General features: G+C 39.7%; 1 protein-coding gene and 1 long non-coding RNA gene across 3 annotated transcripts in view; one reads left to right on the top strand and one right to left on the bottom strand.

Moving 5' to 3' along the window:
• The window catches only part of LOC135177908 (uncharacterized), a 37,053-nt gene extending 30,568 nt beyond the window's left edge, over positions 1–6,485 (top strand). Inside the window, exons 3-4 of one of the 2 annotated variants that reach the window (XR_010303242.1) lie at positions 1,895–2,043; positions 4,179–6,485. This is a non-coding gene — a long non-coding RNA (uncharacterized LOC135177908). Of the gene's footprint in view, positions 1–1,894; positions 2,048–4,178 lie in introns of those variants that run through there. The other variant, XR_010303241.1, reaches the window with a different exon arrangement.
• SCFD1 (sec1 family domain containing 1) overlaps positions 1–18,801 on the bottom strand; it is a 47,818-nt gene that overhangs the window by 7,521 nt on the left and 21,496 nt on the right. The window contains exons 14-20 of the mRNA XM_064148308.1: positions 18,286–18,367; positions 12,961–13,057; positions 9,097–9,167; positions 8,191–8,270; positions 7,568–7,630; positions 6,479–6,554; positions 3,982–4,035 (exon numbers count right to left, since the gene is read on the bottom strand). Of these exons, the coding sequence (XP_064004378.1) occupies positions 3,982–4,035; positions 6,479–6,554; positions 7,568–7,630; positions 8,191–8,270; positions 9,097–9,167; positions 12,961–13,057; positions 18,286–18,367 (523 nt within the window). The remainder of the gene's footprint in view (positions 1–3,981; positions 4,036–6,478; positions 6,555–7,567; positions 7,631–8,190; positions 8,271–9,096; positions 9,168–12,960; positions 13,058–18,285; positions 18,368–18,801) is intronic.

Below are 18,801 nucleotides of genomic sequence, written 5' to 3'. Positions count from 1 at the left end.
GATTGGAATTGTGGCTAATGAAATTCTGCTTCTGTTACATTAAGCATCACTCAAAGCAAAGCTGCTTCTCATTTATAATGCACATCATTCAAAATTAATTGTGTTGTCCACTGCTATTTGTACAGAATAACCCCCAGACTGCTCTAAAGAGTGCTATCGAGCTTCTTTGCTTCTGGTTCATCTAAAACAACTCTTACAAAAACGAAATTGGTTGGTTAATAAATCCCAACTGCAAGGCAGTACACAGAACAAAAAAATAAGGTGTTACCAGCTTTAAAGGGACATTACATGGCTAGCTGCAGATACTAACATTTTCCATGCTACAGAAACGTGCTCTTGATTTAATATTACAAAACACTTTTATGGCAGTGAATGCTAAATAGAAGATGATAGATCAAAATCTGCTACTGTTATGTAACTACCCTTTTCATTTCATGATTTATGACTACTATTAAACCAAAATTAAGCTCTTGGTTCCACAAGACCTGGAAAAGTCTGACTGTCTAAACTGTATAAAAAATATTTTTCTTCACACAAAACACTGAGGCACTTCTACTGTTTTCATTGGCAATCAGCAGGGGTTTTGCCAGTTATTATGGAGGAAAAACTCAATTTCTTAGTAACTCCTTCTGACAACTCCTTGGTTTTCTTCTGTTTCTTTGATCCAGGTACTATGAATTTCAGTTTGTGGATAAGCTGCCTGCAGAACTACAGCTGATTTCATCTGAGTGCTTACATGCAAGATCTCTGTGCTTTGATGATTCTGTAGAGCAGAAATAATTCTTGAGTAGCAGACAGATTATCTGGGAAACCTGTGAGATCTCATAAAGCCAAACTAGCTCTAATGCTACAAATATTTAGTATGCATGTGGTAGTTACCAATGTGCAAAAGAAATGTAGTTAGTATTATGAACTTTTATGCAGTTACGTTAAAAGTCTCCTATCCACAAGTTTGTTTTTTTTAAATACAGATCTCTGTCAAATGCTTCAATATGCTCCACTGGGAATTTCAGCTGCATTTGTAAATTCTGCCAGCATTCATGATTTTGGCAGCCTCACACACAAAGGTGGTACAACAACTCTGAAGTGATGAGAGCTGGGAATGGACTAAAAGTCTGAAGTATTTGAGAATCCTTTAAACTAGGATAAAGAGGTGCAGCTTCTCTGCGTGCTAGAATCAATTACAGATTAATGCCAGAACTAAAATCAGAGTTAACCCTCCCAGTATTACAAATACTTCTTCCTCAATGTATTAATGCTATGATTTTTCGCTGTGAGGTTGTGGATGCCTCCTCCCTAGGGGTGTTCAAGGGCAAGCAGGACAGTGCCTTAAGCAGCTAAGGTCCCTTCCAACCTAAGCCATTCCATGACTCGATGAATGTTTATGAGTATTTAAAGAAAAAGTCTAACTACAGCTGAACAGTCAAGTTTTAAAAATCACAGAACTGTTCTGTCTGTTCTGCTTCTGCAAAATGCAGAAAATACAGGTGTAGACTCCTCTGTCCTTTCTGGCAGAAAGGAAAGCAGCAGTGATAAGTAGGGCACAAAGTGATTTACAGACAGCCCTACAGCATTTTTGCACACTGTAGCTGCATAGGTTTAAAATTCCAACTTAGAATAATCTTTGTGACTACTGGTGGCATGAGTTGCACATTTCACAGATTTAAATTATTGATGCATTTTATATTGAGAAAATAGTTTAAATTATTTACACTCATTGCAATTATTGACTTCTCAATAACCTGCTCTGGTTTTGCTTTTCAACTTTGATCAATGTATATATACATACAGCTCACTGTGTAGCGTGAGTTAACAAACTATATAGGAGATTTTTCTGTGTTGTGAAAAACAATAAATCTTAAGCTTTTTCTCCCCCTTTTTGTTTTGATTGCAGTGCAATAATTTTCTGTTCTGGGTAACTGAAAAGGACTTCAAACATCAGAAGATGACCAGAGGCCACAGTGATGCATCTGCACATGTTGACCTTTTCTAGATACAATTTCACTTCTGCTGATGGCACAGTAAGACTAAAAATATTCCACAGTGAGTCTCTGGCTTGCTTCTGTTAATTGAAACTTACTCAAGAAGTTCCTGCCAATTTTCCTGCAGGTTAGGAGAATCACACTTTAGTGCTTGCCTGGTCTTGTATGACTTCCAAAGCAGGATTCCCCATTTTGGGCAGCGAATTCCAGTCTCTGGCAGTGAGATGTGAAGCTACTGTCTGACCAACTGGCTCAAGCTCTGCTTTTTCACTCTTTTCTCCAAATTACTGAAGTGGTGGTGGCTGATTTCTACTAAGTGAAACGTGACAATATCAAGTCAGCAAAAATACTCTCTGTGCCTTACAAACTTTTCCAAATCAGTTCCTGAACTTGTAGCCTGAGGAAGCTAGTGTTTAGTTGAAAGCCCCCACTGTTTCATTTCTCACCTACATCTAAGTTATCTCTAATTTTGGCTTTCTGTATTACGTGTGCTGAGTGGCCTCTGCTGGCTGACCAGGTAAAATTAGCCCTCTACATCTTTTCCAGGGTTTGCAAATAGGGACAACAATTCACTGCAGCCGAAATTCATTGATGCTAAACCAATGTCAGTTTCTTTGTTAAAAGAAAGCAAATTTTCTGCTAGTAAGCATGACATATACTCATAGAATCACAGAATGCACTGGGTTGGAAGGGGCCATTTACTCCAACATCCTCAGCTAGATCAGGTATGACCTTAAATGTCTATGAAGAACAGTTTAAGGAAAGCCAGAGGTAACCTCTATGGTGACAACTTTCGTATTTTACCATTAGTTACAGTGAATACCAGTGTGAGATATCATAGAACCACAGAATTGTCAGGGTTGGAAGGGACCTCAAGGATCACCTAGTTCCAAACCCTCTGCTTTGGGCAGAGATGCCTCACACTAGATGACACTGCCCAGAGTCACATCCAGCCTGGCCTTAATAACTTCCAGGGATGAGGCTTCCACTACCTCCCTAGGAAACATGTTCCAGGGTCTCACCACCCTCATGGTGAAGTACTTCTTCCTAACATCCAATCTGAATCTACCCACTTCTAGAGTTGCTCCATTCCCCCAGTCCTATTGCTACCTGAGATCCTAAAATGTCCCTCACCAGCTTTCCTGTAGGCCCCCTTCAAATACTCAAAGGCCCCATTAAGGTCTCCTTGGAGCCTTCTCTTCTCCAGACTGAACAACCCCAACTGTCTCAGACTGTCCTCATATGTCCTACCAGTAGACATCACTGAGGGGCTCTCAGTAAATTTTGAGAACAAGAGGAAAAGAGAACTTTTTTGACAGAATCAACTCTGCTTGCAAACAGAAAGAAAGCACAAATACTAAAATATTTTCTTCTAAATAGTAAAGCTTTAAAGATGTTTGAAACAAATTCTTCACTAACACATTCTCTCTGTAACTATTTTACTTCTGAAACTGTGCTCCCAAAAAAACCCCACACCTTCCCCAAAATACCATAAATCCTGAATCCAAGAAAATTTCAGCCACATTTCAAACTTTTAGAAATTCAGGAGCAATAGAAATTGGGAATAGGAAAAATAAAATTAAAAAGATTAGTTGAAACACAGTAAATTGCCATTGTTTACAAATTATTTTAATGTTAAAAATGGCATGAAATAGTTAGGAAATAGTTCTGTTCTTGCAATACAGCAAGGGCTGCATCTGGGAAAGGCCAGCCCCATGGACCTGTATAGGCTGGGGACACAAGGGAAAACTTTTTCACTGTGAGGGTGGCAAAGCCCTGGAACAGGCTGCATTTCTGTGTGACCTGCTCTGTGTGCATCTGCTATGGCAGGGTGGTTGGATTAGATGATCTTTTGAGGTCCCTTCCAATCCCTAACACTCTGTGAGTCTGTGTGAGTATATTTAACTACTTTAAGGTGAAAAGAAATAGCCATGGTCTATAACACATTATAGCCTGCAGATATAATATGTTGTACCTATTTTCTTGCACTTATACTCACAGGGTTTGACTTCATCTCCATAAGGTTGTCCAATATACGTGTGACTGGTAGGTTCTGTAAAACAGAATGTGAAATTAATGGAATGCTTTCTGAGAAATATTCACAGGTCACAATTATTTATGGGACAGTTACAGAGGATTTGAAATATTACTCTTATATTTTGTAAAAATTGAACTCTTATATCATCACCTGTACAGAAAATACAAACATCTGCAAAGCATCTAGCCAGAGGATGAACTGAAAGTGGAAAAGAGGTGTGAAGACAGGAAGAAAGCTGTATTTGGATATTACCTATATATATATGTATGCAGACATGTGATAACATACTATATTCTTATTAAAAAATTATCTTGTGGTATGCAGAGAAAGATTTTTAGAACTCAAAATGAGAATTAAGGTGTAATTCTAGAAAAAAAAATAATGTTGTCAAGCAATCCTGGCTGGAAAGGAACAATAAACTGAGGTGAGATTCAAGATAATTCTTGCTTATTTAAGATGGGAAGTGCTAGCTTGGACAAGAGATCTGAAGTATTAAACAGTCAAACCACTGAGGGAGAAAATTGGAAATGAATATATCAAAACAGGATACTCCAAAGGAGGATTTCTAAGTAACATTGAAGAATGCATCATAAAAAGCCAATGTAAATCCCTGAAGGACTGAAATTTAATAGAATTTTTAATAAGAATACCACAGACCTACAGCAGGCTTAGAAATATGAAGAAGGGCAGCATTTTATTTGTCTACCCTAAAATACCTGGAGAAGGAATTAAAAGCCAGAAAAAAAATATCCTGAGAACATCAGCAATGTGGCTTCTTACAACCCGAAAAACAAAGCAAGTTGTTTGATCAAGAATAACACTAAGGTTTGTAAGCCATACATGTTAAAAGAAATGACATTTAATACAAGAGGAAAAGAAAGTCTCATTTAGATTATAATTATTATCTACTGCTACAAGGAACAGCTACCTGAATATCTCTCTATAAAAGGCAACATACAAGTGTGCTGCATATTTCAGTTTCCTCAGCTGTGTTTCATGACGTACCGCTGATTTGTAACTGTCCACTGCAACTTATCAGATGTAGTTACAGCAAAAGTCCAACAGCATTGATTTCACAGAATGGCTGAGGTTAGAAGTGACCTCAAAGATTATCTACTACAACGTCCCCACCATGGGCAAGAATGCTTCTCAACTAGACTCAAGGCCTCTAACTGTTCAAGTCTTCATCCAGTCTGGCCACAAACACCCACAGGGAGGACGCATCTATCTCTCTGGGCAGTCTGTTCCACTGGTAAGAATTATTGAAGAACTTCTAAGATCAGATCTAAACCTACTCTCCCTCAGCTTCACACCATTCTCCCTTGTCCTGCAGCTAGACACCTTTAAGAAAAGTCCCTCTGCAGCTTTCCTGTAGGATCCCTTAAGGTATTGGAAGGCAGCTTCAAGGTCCCCCCTAGTCTTCTATAGGCTGAACAAGCCCAGCTCACTCAGCCTATTCTCACAGCAGAGGTGTTCCAGCCCTTGAGTAAATCATCTTTTGACTTCTTCACAAAAGTTATGGACACAATTCTTAAACCTCTTCTGTGACAGCTGAGTCTTTTCCTGCATTAATTAAATGCATAATAGGATGATTAAATGAACAACTACGTTAAAAGGTTGCATATTTAGGGATGAGAGTTTATTTAGTTCTGACATGCTCTATTTCTAAATTAAATCATGATTCTTCCACTAAGAATTCCAATGTAATGAGTGATCTTTTTCTTTAAAATTTTGATGTTAAAGTACTACAGAATTCAGATTTTTTTAACTATAAGGATTTAGTTAACGGCCATCTGATCCAAGTGTATATTGCCACAGGTAAGCAGGTTTCTGGACACCACAATTTGAAATTTCAGCTAACACGACTCAGACAAACAGTGTCTTTTTGTTGTTTGGTTTCTTTTGGGGCTTTACATTGAAATTTGCAGGCAAGTTATGCTTAAAAATATTTTCTGAAGTGAAGTGAATATTTGAAGGTGGCCACATCACAGTGAAGTCTGAAGTACACTTCAAGACTTTGGCTGCTGTAGATGTGGGGAAATGAGAAACACTTGAATTGTAACTGTGCAGAGAACAAACACTTTCATCCTTCCAATCACTCTGCAATAGATGCATTTCATGCATGCTGTTCGAAGTAAAGACACAGAGGGGTTTGGTTTTGGTTCTTTATGAAGGGCTTGTCTATTTTGAGTATGCCACAGTTGCTCTTTCTATAATGCTAAAATCAGTCTTGACTGCATGCACTGAAATTTAGTTCCTTACAGAAGTATTAAAAGAAAATCTGAGCACTATTCATTATTGGCCTAAAAACTGGGAGCTACAAAGCGCAGAGACTGATGTTTGGTTTTCCCCCTGTGCCATTTATTTTATTAATATGACAGATGTATTTAAAGTTGTTTTTCTAAATGTTGACAATGCTCATGTGATAAGACTTTTTGTTAATTGTTTTTCCACTTACTTGTTGCTTCAGTACCAAGTTCTTCACTCCTTCCATTACAAACTGTGATCCTGTGTTCATAACAAGTGAAAAGAGACTGAAAAACAAAATAAAGACGATGTGTTAAGATCTTCCTTTTTCAATTTGCATTCTTAAGTTTTATGCTGACATTGAGTTTCCATTAAAGTTCATGAGATTCAACTACCAAGCCCTTCAATTTGTCATGAAACATGTTCTTCAAATCACATGACAAGTGTAGAGGAATACACATACAATCTAGCAGTTAGATCCCCACCCAGCAATAGGAGTCCTGAGTTCTAGTCTCTGTTCCACCGAGCAGTTTATTTTACAACTTCAGTAATGGAAGGATTTGAGTGCTCCTCTCAAAAGGCTGTTCTAATCACCAGTTAACAGAGATGCTCGGTGTCTCCAGCCAGTCAAACAGTATTTCTTCCACGTGAGACAGCACTGGAATTCTATCTAACCATACTGCACCACAGTTTCCTTGTGACAGTGCATTCCTGAAATTACAGTTGGTAATGAGGATTCAAATCCCATCAAGCACAGAAAGACCCAAGTCCCTCAGCCTAAGGGGTACTGTTCGTTATCTTTCCTTTTCACATCTTGAAATAAACAACTACATCTTTCAACAAGCAGACAGGCACCCAAGCCAGGATATCCTGCTGAAGAGGCAGTAGTCTTGCATTCCTGACATGCTCCAAGCCCTGGAGATAACCAGTTCTGAACACACAGGGCTGTTCTTACCTTCTGCCTTTGACTAAAGGCTCAAAATGGTGACAGTCATAGATCCTTTGCGGGTGCCAAATTATTCTGTGAGAGTACATCTAATGTGCAAGTGCAGATTATCCCTGCACTTATATAGTAAATTAATCTGTAGATTTAGTCACAGATGCTTTTATTTTCCTTTGGGTAAGTCCTATGCAATGTGAAGAGGAGATGAGAGTTTCTATTTGTAATTGTAACTTAAAACCTTTTACAAATAGCGAAATGTTTTATTTTGGGCCGTGCATAGCACTAACCACACTTTCAGTACTACTGAAATAAGCTACCAGAACCCAAAAGCTTACAGAAAACTGATCAAAAGCATACCCCAAAGGCTTAGGTGCAGTGTTTCCATAGCTGGCTGGAGCTGAAGCCATCTTTGTGAAGGCCCTGTGAAAGCAGAGAGAGAAATCAAATGTTTATTTTACAGCACATACTGCTGCAGAACATTCCAGCTTTGGTCATCTGTGAAAGTGACAAAACTCCAACACTTGCAGGAAGGAACTATTTATTACATAACTATTTATTACATGCATCCCTCTTGTGTAGAAATAAACTAGTTAAGGAACTACAAGAAATTATAATTTCAGCTTCAAAGAGAAAAGACTATGTTGGTACCAAGTAAAACTAGAGTGACAGGCAGCATAGCTCTCTGGCATGAACTACAACAGTGTGGAGTCTGGACAAGCACAGCTTTCCATTAAGTTGTTTCTGCCTTGGATCATTAAGTGAACTTCTGTGTGTCATGTTCAGGAGCACTCTGGAATTGCTGGAGTTTAGTTTTAAAATGACAATTGCACATACAGGAGGGAAAAAAAAAGTCAGAATGAATTGTTTCAGGATGATTTACAAGGTACAAGAAGTAGTTCATAACTCTTTGATAACAGTGCTGAGTTCTGTAAAGTTACCCAGCTACAGTCTCATGTAGGAGAAGAAAAGAAATTACTTACTTCCATTGTTTTATGTAGCTCAAAGGAGCAAGGTTGCAACCTGCATCTGTCAACGCTTTTTTGTACTGCTCCAAATCAGTCTGAAATTATGAAGTGGAGAATGGCTAAATGTTGAAACTGTCCTTAACTCTCTATGTGGAAAGACAGGATACCCTTAACTAAATATGAAACAAGCAGTGCAAAGTTAGAGCATTAACCAAACTTGAAAAGTAATTATGAGTACGAAAATAGAACTTGAAATGCCATAAGTAGATCTCATTGAACTTCACAGTAGTTGTGGAATTAAACTGTGTGTACTTTCAGATGTGGGAAGAGCCTTTTAGGTCAGCAGCTTCTGAAAACTCAACAGAAAACTGGTTTCTGTAAAATGTCCCAAGGGTAAATAGTAAAAATGAAGATGAATTAATACACATTTGTAACAGCACATTGTCTTTGCCCAACTCAGCACAATACAATTAAAATCTTCCTTGAAGTAAATCATCATAACTTCAAAACAAATATTAAGAATTTTTTTCCTGAATTATTCAGATAATGGCACAAGAAGCCAATCCTTGAATACACAAGGATACAGTGATGAGAGTCACATGAACACTTTGGATGTTCTACTGAGCAGAGGAGCAGAATAATGGAAAGCATGTTGAGAGGTAGCTGTCAGCTAAATCTTTCTGTAATTGTGAGCTAAATCTATCTGAAGATAAATTTCCTTCCTGCTAGTCATTCAAATGCTATGAAATGGTGGCTAAAGCCTTCTGAGCAGATTCTCTGATAATACTTCAAAATTCATTTGAAGTTCCAGTATTTGTTAGGTGTTTCATAATTTGCTTCCAAGAGGAGGAGAAATACAAACAATACAAAAAAGTCCTTTGTGGTAGTATTTGGAGTTGGAAGCTGTAAATAAATACATACCTCTGAGGGTGCCTGAGCTGAGCTTATGTAATAGATCAGAAACAATCGCATTTTGTCTTCTGGGGTGCCTGCTGCAGTAAAAGGAAAAGAAGACAATTAAAAAACTACCACTGTAACTGTACTGCCATGTTAATGGCTTGTCAGTACTAATGCAGGTACATCCAGACCTGTAGTTATGACAACAACTGTTACCTACAACCACGGTCTTGTTCAGCAGACAGATGTTTAGCAATATTATGAGAAGCTGGATTAGACTGGCTTATTGTTTCTGAGGGTTTACTTGCACTTCGCCCTTTTGCTTGTAGTTAATCTTCAAGTAACATAATCATCAACTTACGTAGTGGCTTTATGTCTTATTTTATGCAAGGACTGCAAGCATTAGCAGGGAGCAGATCCATCAAAGAGGAGACTAAAGAAAAACCATAAAAGCCACAGCAAATTACTTTGCTGAACTCCAGGTAGACTGTATCCACAGCCTTCCCTGCATTCACCAGGTGGGTAACCTGATTGTAAAAGGAGATCAGGTTGGTCAGTCAGGACCTGCCCTTCCTAAACCCATGCTGGCTGGGCCTGATCCCTTGGGCATCCTGTAGGTGCTTTGTGGGCCCCTCATTTCAAGAGAGATGTTGAGGTACTGGAATGTGTCCAGAGAAGGTGATGAAGCTGGTGAGGGGCCTGGAACACAAACCCTATGGGGAGAAGCTGAGGGAGCTGGGGTTGTTTAGCCTGGAGGAGGCTCAGGGGTGACCTCATTGCTGTCTACAACTACCTGAAGGGAGGTTGCAGCCAGGTGGGGGTTGGTCTCTTCTCCCAGGCAACCAGCAATAGAACAAGGGGACACAATCTCAAGTTGTGCCAGGAGGAAGTTCTTCGCAGAGAGAGTGATTTGCCATTGGAATGGGCTGCCCGGGATGCTGGTACAGTCGCCATCCCTGGAGGTGTTGAAGCAAAGACTGGCTGAGGCACTTAGTGCCATGGTCTAGTTGACTGGATAGGGCTGAGTGCTAGGTTGGACTGGATGATCTTGGAGTTCTCTTCCAACCTGGTTGATTCTACAATTCTAGTTTTTAGCTCTACAGTTTGCAGCTCTGTGGTTGAATGTACTGAAACATGAGGGCTACAAAAGCACTTGTGAGAACTTCTGGTCAGGAAAGCAATTCTAACCTCCCAGCCTGCCTTCAGAAAGGACTCCACCTCCTGAATCATCTTTAGTCACATCACTTGAAGAAAAACATTGCTACAAATTCTTGGAAAGTACTATCTGTGACAATCAAAATTAGCCTCTCTCAGATTATAATGATGGTGTGGCCATAGCCTATAGTCTACCCTAGCAGATTCTGAACACCATCTACTTTTGTCTAGAAGAGAATCTCTGCTGGTGAAGACCAGAGTTTCAAATGAGGTTTTCAGAAGTACAACTTCTCAAGACAAACATTTCCAATTTGCAGTGCAATACCTCATTTAAAAAGCTCAGTATCTTTAGATATAGTACAATATATTATACAAGTGCACTTTCTTGTGAGAAAAAAAAGATGGATTTTTGTTTGGCTGTTTGGGTTTTTTTTTTTGGTGGTGTTTGTTTGGTTTGGGTATTTTTTTCTCCCCCAGTATCGAATGTGGATCATGACAGCAGGGGATTCAACTAATCCAATCTGGAACTTTTGTTTATATATGAGCATATATTTAGTTTGGCAGAAGTTAAGAGTAAGTGCTGTCATGATGAACATTTATGACTTGGTACAGCTTTTCCAGGGAAGTAAGTCTTACTAACCTTTACAAAATACAAACAGGCCAGAAGATCAAGAACTGAAGGAACTCTATTATCTAAACCAAACCCCTGCTTTCAAGACATCCACTTGGGAGTTCACTTAGGTATAATGAGCACTTAAACATTTTAAATACAGAGTGTAACTGACTTGGGTATCATGAGGGTAGTGGAAGACTGGAAGAGATTGCCCAGGGAGACACTCAAGGTGAGGCTCAAAAGGGCTCTGGGCAGCCTGATCTAGTTGCAGATGCCTCTGCTGACTGCAGAGATGGTTGGACTAGGTGACCTTTGGAGGTCCCTTCCAACCAAGACCGTTCTATGATTCTAAATGACTTGAAACCTTGGGCTTCCACTTTCAGTACTTCCCTGATCACTACCTTTGTTTCAACTGGAACGAGCCAGCACCCACATTCACATACACAAACTGCTAAAAGCTTTGTACTCACAGAAGTGTGAGTGGTCTCACAGAGTGTAAGTGGTATTTTGTCTTACTAAAAGATAATAAAGTGTGTGTGCATATATATACATAAAAATCTGTGATTGTATTGTGTATCCTTTACTAAATCTTTGAAAAACCACTTTGTTAGGCAAAGTATTTAATTCTTTACATAGTAGTGGTGTAAAGTGGCTAAACAGTTATGACACTGTGCTGGTTTGAGGCTAATTGGAATATTTTACTGAGAGAAATTAAATCCTTAGCTGTGAGAAGAAAGAAAAAAACCCAGTAACTTATATCACCCGTTCTTCTGCTGAGAAACGCAACTAGTCAAAATAGAGATAAGACACTCACTTCTCACTTCTTCTTCTTCTCTCTGGTGGTCTGTGTGTGGTTGCATCTGCCTTAACTCTAATCCAACCTAATTCTTTATTTCTTCTAACCTTCTTGTTGTCTTTTTGACATCTCACCTCAGATCTCTCCAGATTTATCACGTGAGATATATGGGGATTGATCTGGTTATTTCTGAAGGCGGGGAAAGAGGGGAGAAGGTTTTGGTCAGAAGCCTCCTGGCAATCTGATTGTTTTGGGAAGGATTTTGTGTTTCTATATTACTTTTAACTTGTATATAACTGTAAATATTTGTGTATATAATATACACATATATGTATATATATACACATATATACGCTTGTAAGTAGTGCTAAGCTGTAAATAACTCCCAAACTGTCAGAGCCACCCAGGTTGGTTGTCTGTAAAATCTTCATTATTTTTTGCTAGGCTATAGTCTGTGACAGCACAGAGATGGGGAGTGGTAAATGCTTCACAGAAAACTTGGTAAACTAGAACACAACTATTTTACTTTCCAATCAAAAAGCTGAAGCTGCTCTTAAAGGCTACTAATTAACTGCTAAAGCAGAGCAAAACTTCAGGTTGTGAAAGGCGGAGAACTGATGCAACAATACTCTGAAAAGCTGAGAACACCCATTCTAGTCTCAGCCTTTTACAGAAAGATCCCTGGCTGACTCTTGCTAATAGAGAATCTGAGCATCGCCCAGTGTGCAAAGCTTAGTTATGTATGAACTACACAGGAAATAGAAGCTGGGATTCGTTGCTCTTAGATGATGGAAACAGACATGCCACAGCTGGGTCAACAAATACAGAATTCCAGGCAAGCCTCTCAGTGAATTGGCTGATTTATGCCTTACTTCCCTTCTCTCCACCTTCTCCCAGCCATCTTCTTCCTCACAGACAAGCAAGAGCTACCTATATTACAATCCCTTGCTTCTATGAAATGCCTTTTTTCATTCTGTTTGTGAGATGTGTTATACAACACGCAGTAGGGCTTTAAAGAATCATATTTTTCAGACCACACAGTTCCATGCTACACTAATAAAAACTGTAGAAGCACAGAAGTGAAAATACTTTGACCTTCAGAAACAAGAAGTTAGGAAAGCATTCTTGTGGAGCTTCATAGGTGGCCAATATTTTGGATATTACTCAGCCAAAATACTAAATCTAGACTGATACTAAGAAGCAATAAAAAGCTGTTTTCTTTACAAGTCTTACAAAGCTCTTTACAACCCTGAGGTCCCAGGAGGTACAGATTTATTGTGTATCTTAACAAATTTTATACCAAGCTGAGATTTAAAGTACTCACCATCTGGGTCAGAAATCATGTCCAGAAGAGATTTATCCAGCGTGGATTTGCTCATTATTTTTTCTTCATATTCAAAATAGACATCCAGCTTTCGACTCTGTTTAACAAGAAGTGTTAGGGTTAACACCTTTTAAGACTGTGAAGGCATAGTTATCTCCTCTAAAAAAAAAACACACCTACTTTTAGTTGCCTAGATTTAAAAAAAGTGTATTTTAAAATAAAATTTCAGTCAAAATAACTAATATTGCATTGTAATATGCTTGAATCAAACCTCAAGATTTCGACACTTCTGTAACTGTCATATTAAAAGTGAGAATTCAAGTCAAGCAAGGAATGTCTGAGACAAATCAAGTGGAAGAAGAGCTTCGTTTTCAACTGTGGTCTTGCCATAGCTGAGAACTACATGGTCAAGTGAATATTATGTCAAATTTATACTGAATCTCAAGTGCCTCAATCTACAAGGCAATTATTCAGTGCAGATAAATGTGGGGAATTACTAAATAAAGGAAGGCATCATCCAGAGAAAAGCTGGCAATTGCTGACTTGGGTTGGTATCAAGATACCTACCTTAGATCAAAGACTAACTGTTATGACACATTCACATCAAGATGGAGGACTTCACAATTAGATTATCTTGCTAAAACTGCAAAAGAAGTCTCTCAGTTCTACAACGACACGTGAAGAAGAACAAGCTGTGAAAATCCTTTTGTTAGGGAGGGCAGCACAAGGACTGTGAAGCCTTCATGAGGAAAAAGCTTTATGGAAGTCATCACAAGGAATGAAAGACTGCAGCGCAATGCATCTGCATGAACATCCAAGCTTTGAACTTCTCAACCACTGCATCATTACCAAACCATCTAAAGATGAAAAAATATATTCCCAAACTTCTTGTGAAGCTTCTGTTACATCAAAGAGCATTACCAATGTCTGAACATTAAAATGTAGCATCACAAACAATGTTACAACTACTCAGCGTACAAAATCTCAGCATGCAGGAGCTAACTAAATTCTGGTGTTTGCACACTTTCAGCTATGCCTTGGCTCAAAGAGAAGACCAGCAGAGAGATCTCCATTTCCATTCCATGTCAGCAAGTTTGCTGACAATACAAAACTGAGAGGAGGAATGGCTGACACACTCCATAAGGCTGTGATGCCGTTCAGTGGGACCTGAATGGGCTGGAGAGTTGGGTAGGGAGAAATCTAATGAAATACAAGGCCAAGTGTAGAGTCTTACACCTGGGTAAGACCAACCCCATGGACCTGTGTAGGCTGAGGACTGACCTGTTGCAGAGCAGCTTATGGGAAAGGAACGTGGTGAACAGAAGGGTGCCCTTAAGCCACCAGTGTGCCCTTGTGGCCAAAAAGGCATCCTGGGGCTGTATTAGAAGTGGGGGGGCTAATAGGTCAAGAGAGATTCTCCTCCTCCTCTACTCTGTCCAAGAAGATGACATTAAAAGACTCTGAAGTATAATAGGACTGGTGAGGCCACATCAGGAATATTCTGTCTAGTTCTGGGGTCCTGAGTTCAAGAAGGACCTCAGGGAGCAGCTTCAGAGAGTCCAGTACAGAGCCACAAACATGATGGAGTGGAACAACTCCCTTACAAGAAAAGCCTAAGGGAGCTGGGAGAAGAGGAAACTTTAGCTTGGAGGAGTCTGAGAGGTGACCTCATTCATGTTTATAAAGATGTGAAGGTTGAGTGTCAGGAGGATGGAGCCAGGCTCTGATCAGTGATGTCCAATGATAGGACAAGGGGCAATGGGTGCAGGCTGAAGCACAGGAGGTTCCACACAGCCAGGTGTGGGCCAGTCTTTTCTCCCGGGCAACCAGCAACAGAACAAGGGGACACAGTCCCAAGTTGTGCCAGGGGAGGTCTAGGCTGGATGTTAGGAGGAAGTTCTTGACAGAGAGAGTGATTTGCCATTGGAATGGGCTGCCCAGGGAGCTGGTGGAGTCACCATCCTTGGAGGTGTTGAAGACAAGACTGGATGAGATACTTAGTGACATGGTCTAGTTGACTGGATAGGGCTGGGTGCTAGGTTGGACTAGATGATCATGGAGGTCTCTTCCAGCCTGGTTGATTCTATGACTTGGATATAAGGAAAATCTTTTCACTGTGGGTATGACAGAGCCCTGGAACAGGCTGCCCAGAGAGGTTGTGGAGACTCCTTCTCTGGTGAAAATTTACTCCAGGTCTTTTAATTCTATCCACAAAAGGGCATCAGAGGTAAGCAACAATAAAAAACTCTTGAAGACTCTCTTTTTAGATGTGATAAAAGCACGAGCTAAAGAGACGGATCAATATGGTGAGTTTATTCATCTGCTTCTTCAGTAGGTAACAAATGAGGGTTACTAGCAAATATGCTAATTAGCATCTTACACTGTTTTGCTAGGAATTAGATGGGCACTTGATCAAATTTCATATGAATTACTGAATAACCCAGTTACCTTTTGACAGATTTCCCAGATATGCCACAGCAATGAGACAGTTACTTCCAGAGGAGCCAACTTGTCTAAGAAGTGCTGATAAGAAGCAGATGTCCCACTTAATTTAAGTAAATGCAATTTTGCTCACTCAGTGGCAAACTCACAGGCATGCCAAGAGGAAATGCTGGAGAATAGGAGCTAAACAACCTTGTAGATTCAAGAAAAAAAAGACAGCAAAGAGATTCTTCTGGGTGCCAAACTGGCAAGCGAGGTGAAGAAAAATGATAATAAAAAGCAGTAATAAAATCAATATATATTTACATTACAGTTACTTCATTTCTGCCTCCTGCTCTCCATTTCCTAACATGACATCTTGTTCCACACCAGCCTCTTTCAGGAGACCTTTCTGGCTGCCAATTCAGGGACAGGATTTATACTGCAGTTGAAGTGTTCACTTCAGCTTGCTTTGTCTTAAAAAAAATAATTAAAAAATTGTGAAAGCTTTCAGCTTAGTGTGTAAGCCAAAACTTATTTTAAGGAAAATTACTGACATGTGTGAGAATTCTACCTGAGCACTGCACTCCAAAATGAACACAATCTTTTTTAAGCAGAGAAGTGGAAGCAAGACTCAATAAAATCTCTTAGATGGTCATTTTTCTAAGGACTTGTAGGAGGCTCTCCTGCTCTCTTTACAGTACAAATATTCTTCCTTTTAGAGAGACAGAGAACATGGCAGAAGAACAGAATTCAAAAAATAAACTACTGGGAGGAATTTCTCAGAAGTCCTGACAAAAATCAGGACTTCTGAGAAACTAACAGCCTGCAGAATGGCTGAGGTTGGTCAGGCAATTACAGTGCTCATGTCAAGAAGAGAAACTGAGAGAAGGCTGGAAGTGGCATCTATAGCCATTTCCCTACTGAGCTGCACAGGCTGATGATGGAAAGGTCACTGTAACTCAGAAAAAGCTGTTGTTCCCTGGAAAGTTACTAAATTATCAGTTCTCAACTATGGAAAGCCAGCCTGAACCACTGTTCATTCGTTCTGTCTCTTTATATATATACTTTTTTCATAAACCCTTACCATTTCTGTTCACACAGCAAGAGTGTAATCTCATTTAAAATAGTTAAAATAGTGGAATTCCTTTATAAATATGTATTTGATAATTTGAAAAGCTACTGGTAATCTCAACAATGGAAGCACTCAAAGCATCAAACCTTGAGATCAAGTAAAACTGGAGACACATAAGAAAATCATATAGGAATTTAAAACCAACAAATCTAAACCAAACCAGTCTAAGTAATCCAAGACAGGTAATAACCCACATTAAAACCTGCCACTTACATTCATGTGTACTGAATCTTAGCTTGATTTTATCTGATCTACCCCATCCAATTTTAGACATGTGTCTGTGTACACTTCTTGTATGTCACAATTGAACACACTTCAGTAATCCCAGCATGACATGCAAATATACATATCACTTTAAACTCTAGAGCAGCTAGAAAGATACCCACAATTCTAGTCTTAAATCTGTTATCTGTTGGGTACAGCCCTTCAGTCACCAGCTGCTTCAGATTAAGAAACAATGAATGCAAACCAAGGATGCATTTGATCTAAGCACTGACAATAAGTAGCTGATGGTTCACTCTGGGAACCATTATTTCACTAAATAATTAGATAAGCCACAGAAGAGGTGATTTGAGACGGGGGATTCTGCCACTTTACTCCACCCTGGTAAGACCTCACCTGGAATACTGTGTCCAGCTCTGGACATAGGGAGGACATGGACCTGATGGAGCAGGTCCAGAGGAGGGACACCAAAATAATCAGGGAGCTTAAACACCTCTTCTACAAGGACAGGGTGAGGGAGCTGGGGTTGTTCAGCCTGGAGAAGAGAAGGCTCTGGGGAGACCTAATAGCAGCCTGCCAGTACCTGAAGATGCTACAGAAAGGCTACAGTGGGACGGTCTACAAAGGCCTGCAGCGATAGGATGAGGGGCAGTGGCTTCAAACTAGAGAAGAGTAGATTGAGATTGGATGTTAGGAACAAGTTCTTTACCATGAGGGTGGTGGAAGGTGGAAGACTGGAAAAGGTTGCCCAGGAGGGTAGCTGAGGTCCCATTCTTTGGGGATGTTTAAGGTCAGGCTCAACAGGGCTAGGAGCAGGCTGATCTAGTGGAGAATGTCCCTGCTCACTGCAGGAGGGTTGGACTAGATGGCCTTCGGAGGTCTCTTCCAACCCAAACCATTCTATGACAAACACTGCCAGGATCCCAAAGTAATGACTTACTCTTGCTGTGTCTTAGAAAATTATCCAAGAGAATGGAAAAAGCAGCTGTAAACTGAACACTAAAATATGACCACAAGAAAAAAATAAATTCACTTAGTACCTCTAAAGCAGGTCTCACAGTATTCTTTGTGCAGATTCTCATATACTTAGTAAAGAAAAATGCTCAAATACTTAATGTAGTGAAAAAACATAATGGACAATGCAAACAGTCTATCTGGAAGTATGAATGTCCTCCAAATTATTTCAGAAGTTAAAATATAGTAACCTGAAGCACACCGCACCACACTGCATCAGGGGAGTGTGGCCAGCAAGCCAAGAGAGGGGATTCTGCCCCTTCACTCTGCTCTTGTGAGACCCCACCTTGAATACTGTGACCTGTTCTTGTGTCCCCATCATAAGAAGGGCACGAAGCTATTGGAGTGGGCCCAGAGGAGGGCCACAAAGATGATCCAAGGGCTGGAGCACCTCTTCTATGAGGATAGTGACTCCTGTAAGAGGCAGCACAACTGAGAAGACTCAGTTTCCTATCTTACTTTACCTGCTCACTTGTATTTCTCCAGGTAAGGAACACTACAGATAGAGAACTGAAGCTGGAGAGCAATCATACCTTTATATGCTCCAAAACAGCTGTTGCAACATTTGTATGAAGATCAATGAGCCTCTTCTTTTCCAGGAGTTCTGGAAGAGAGCTGAAGAGATTAAATACAAACTAACCTGCTGAGGTGCCCAGTTAGTTGAGTTGTGCATTGCACGTGGTCAGTACAAAAAAAATTGATAGAATCATGGAAGAGTTTGGCTTAGAAGTGACCTGTAGAGATTATTAAACTAGAGAATATAGTAGGGTTTGAACTGAAAATTACAAAGCATAAATGTAAGGATTCTCATAACAGGATTATCTACATACTAACGTAGTAAACCAGGTTTTCACTCTGAGTAGACAAAAAAAAATACACATAATGAGGGTAACTTAATATTTGTATTGAAAGCTTGTGATAAACAACAGACATATGCCCTGCTGATGCAAACAAAAAGTCTCCTAGAATTATGGTTTCTGTAATCAACACTGAGTCCATGTCCGATTCATATGAAAGTGTCAATATCTGTCAGATAATAATATCTGTCA

Source organism: Pogoniulus pusillus, chromosome 1 (genome assembly GCF_015220805.1).
Source record: "Pogoniulus pusillus isolate bPogPus1 chromosome 1, bPogPus1.pri, whole genome shotgun sequence".
In the NCBI taxonomy this organism is placed as follows: Eukaryota; Metazoa; Chordata; class Aves; order Piciformes; family Lybiidae; genus Pogoniulus; species Pogoniulus pusillus.
This window is presented reverse-complemented; position numbering and strand designations above follow the sequence as displayed.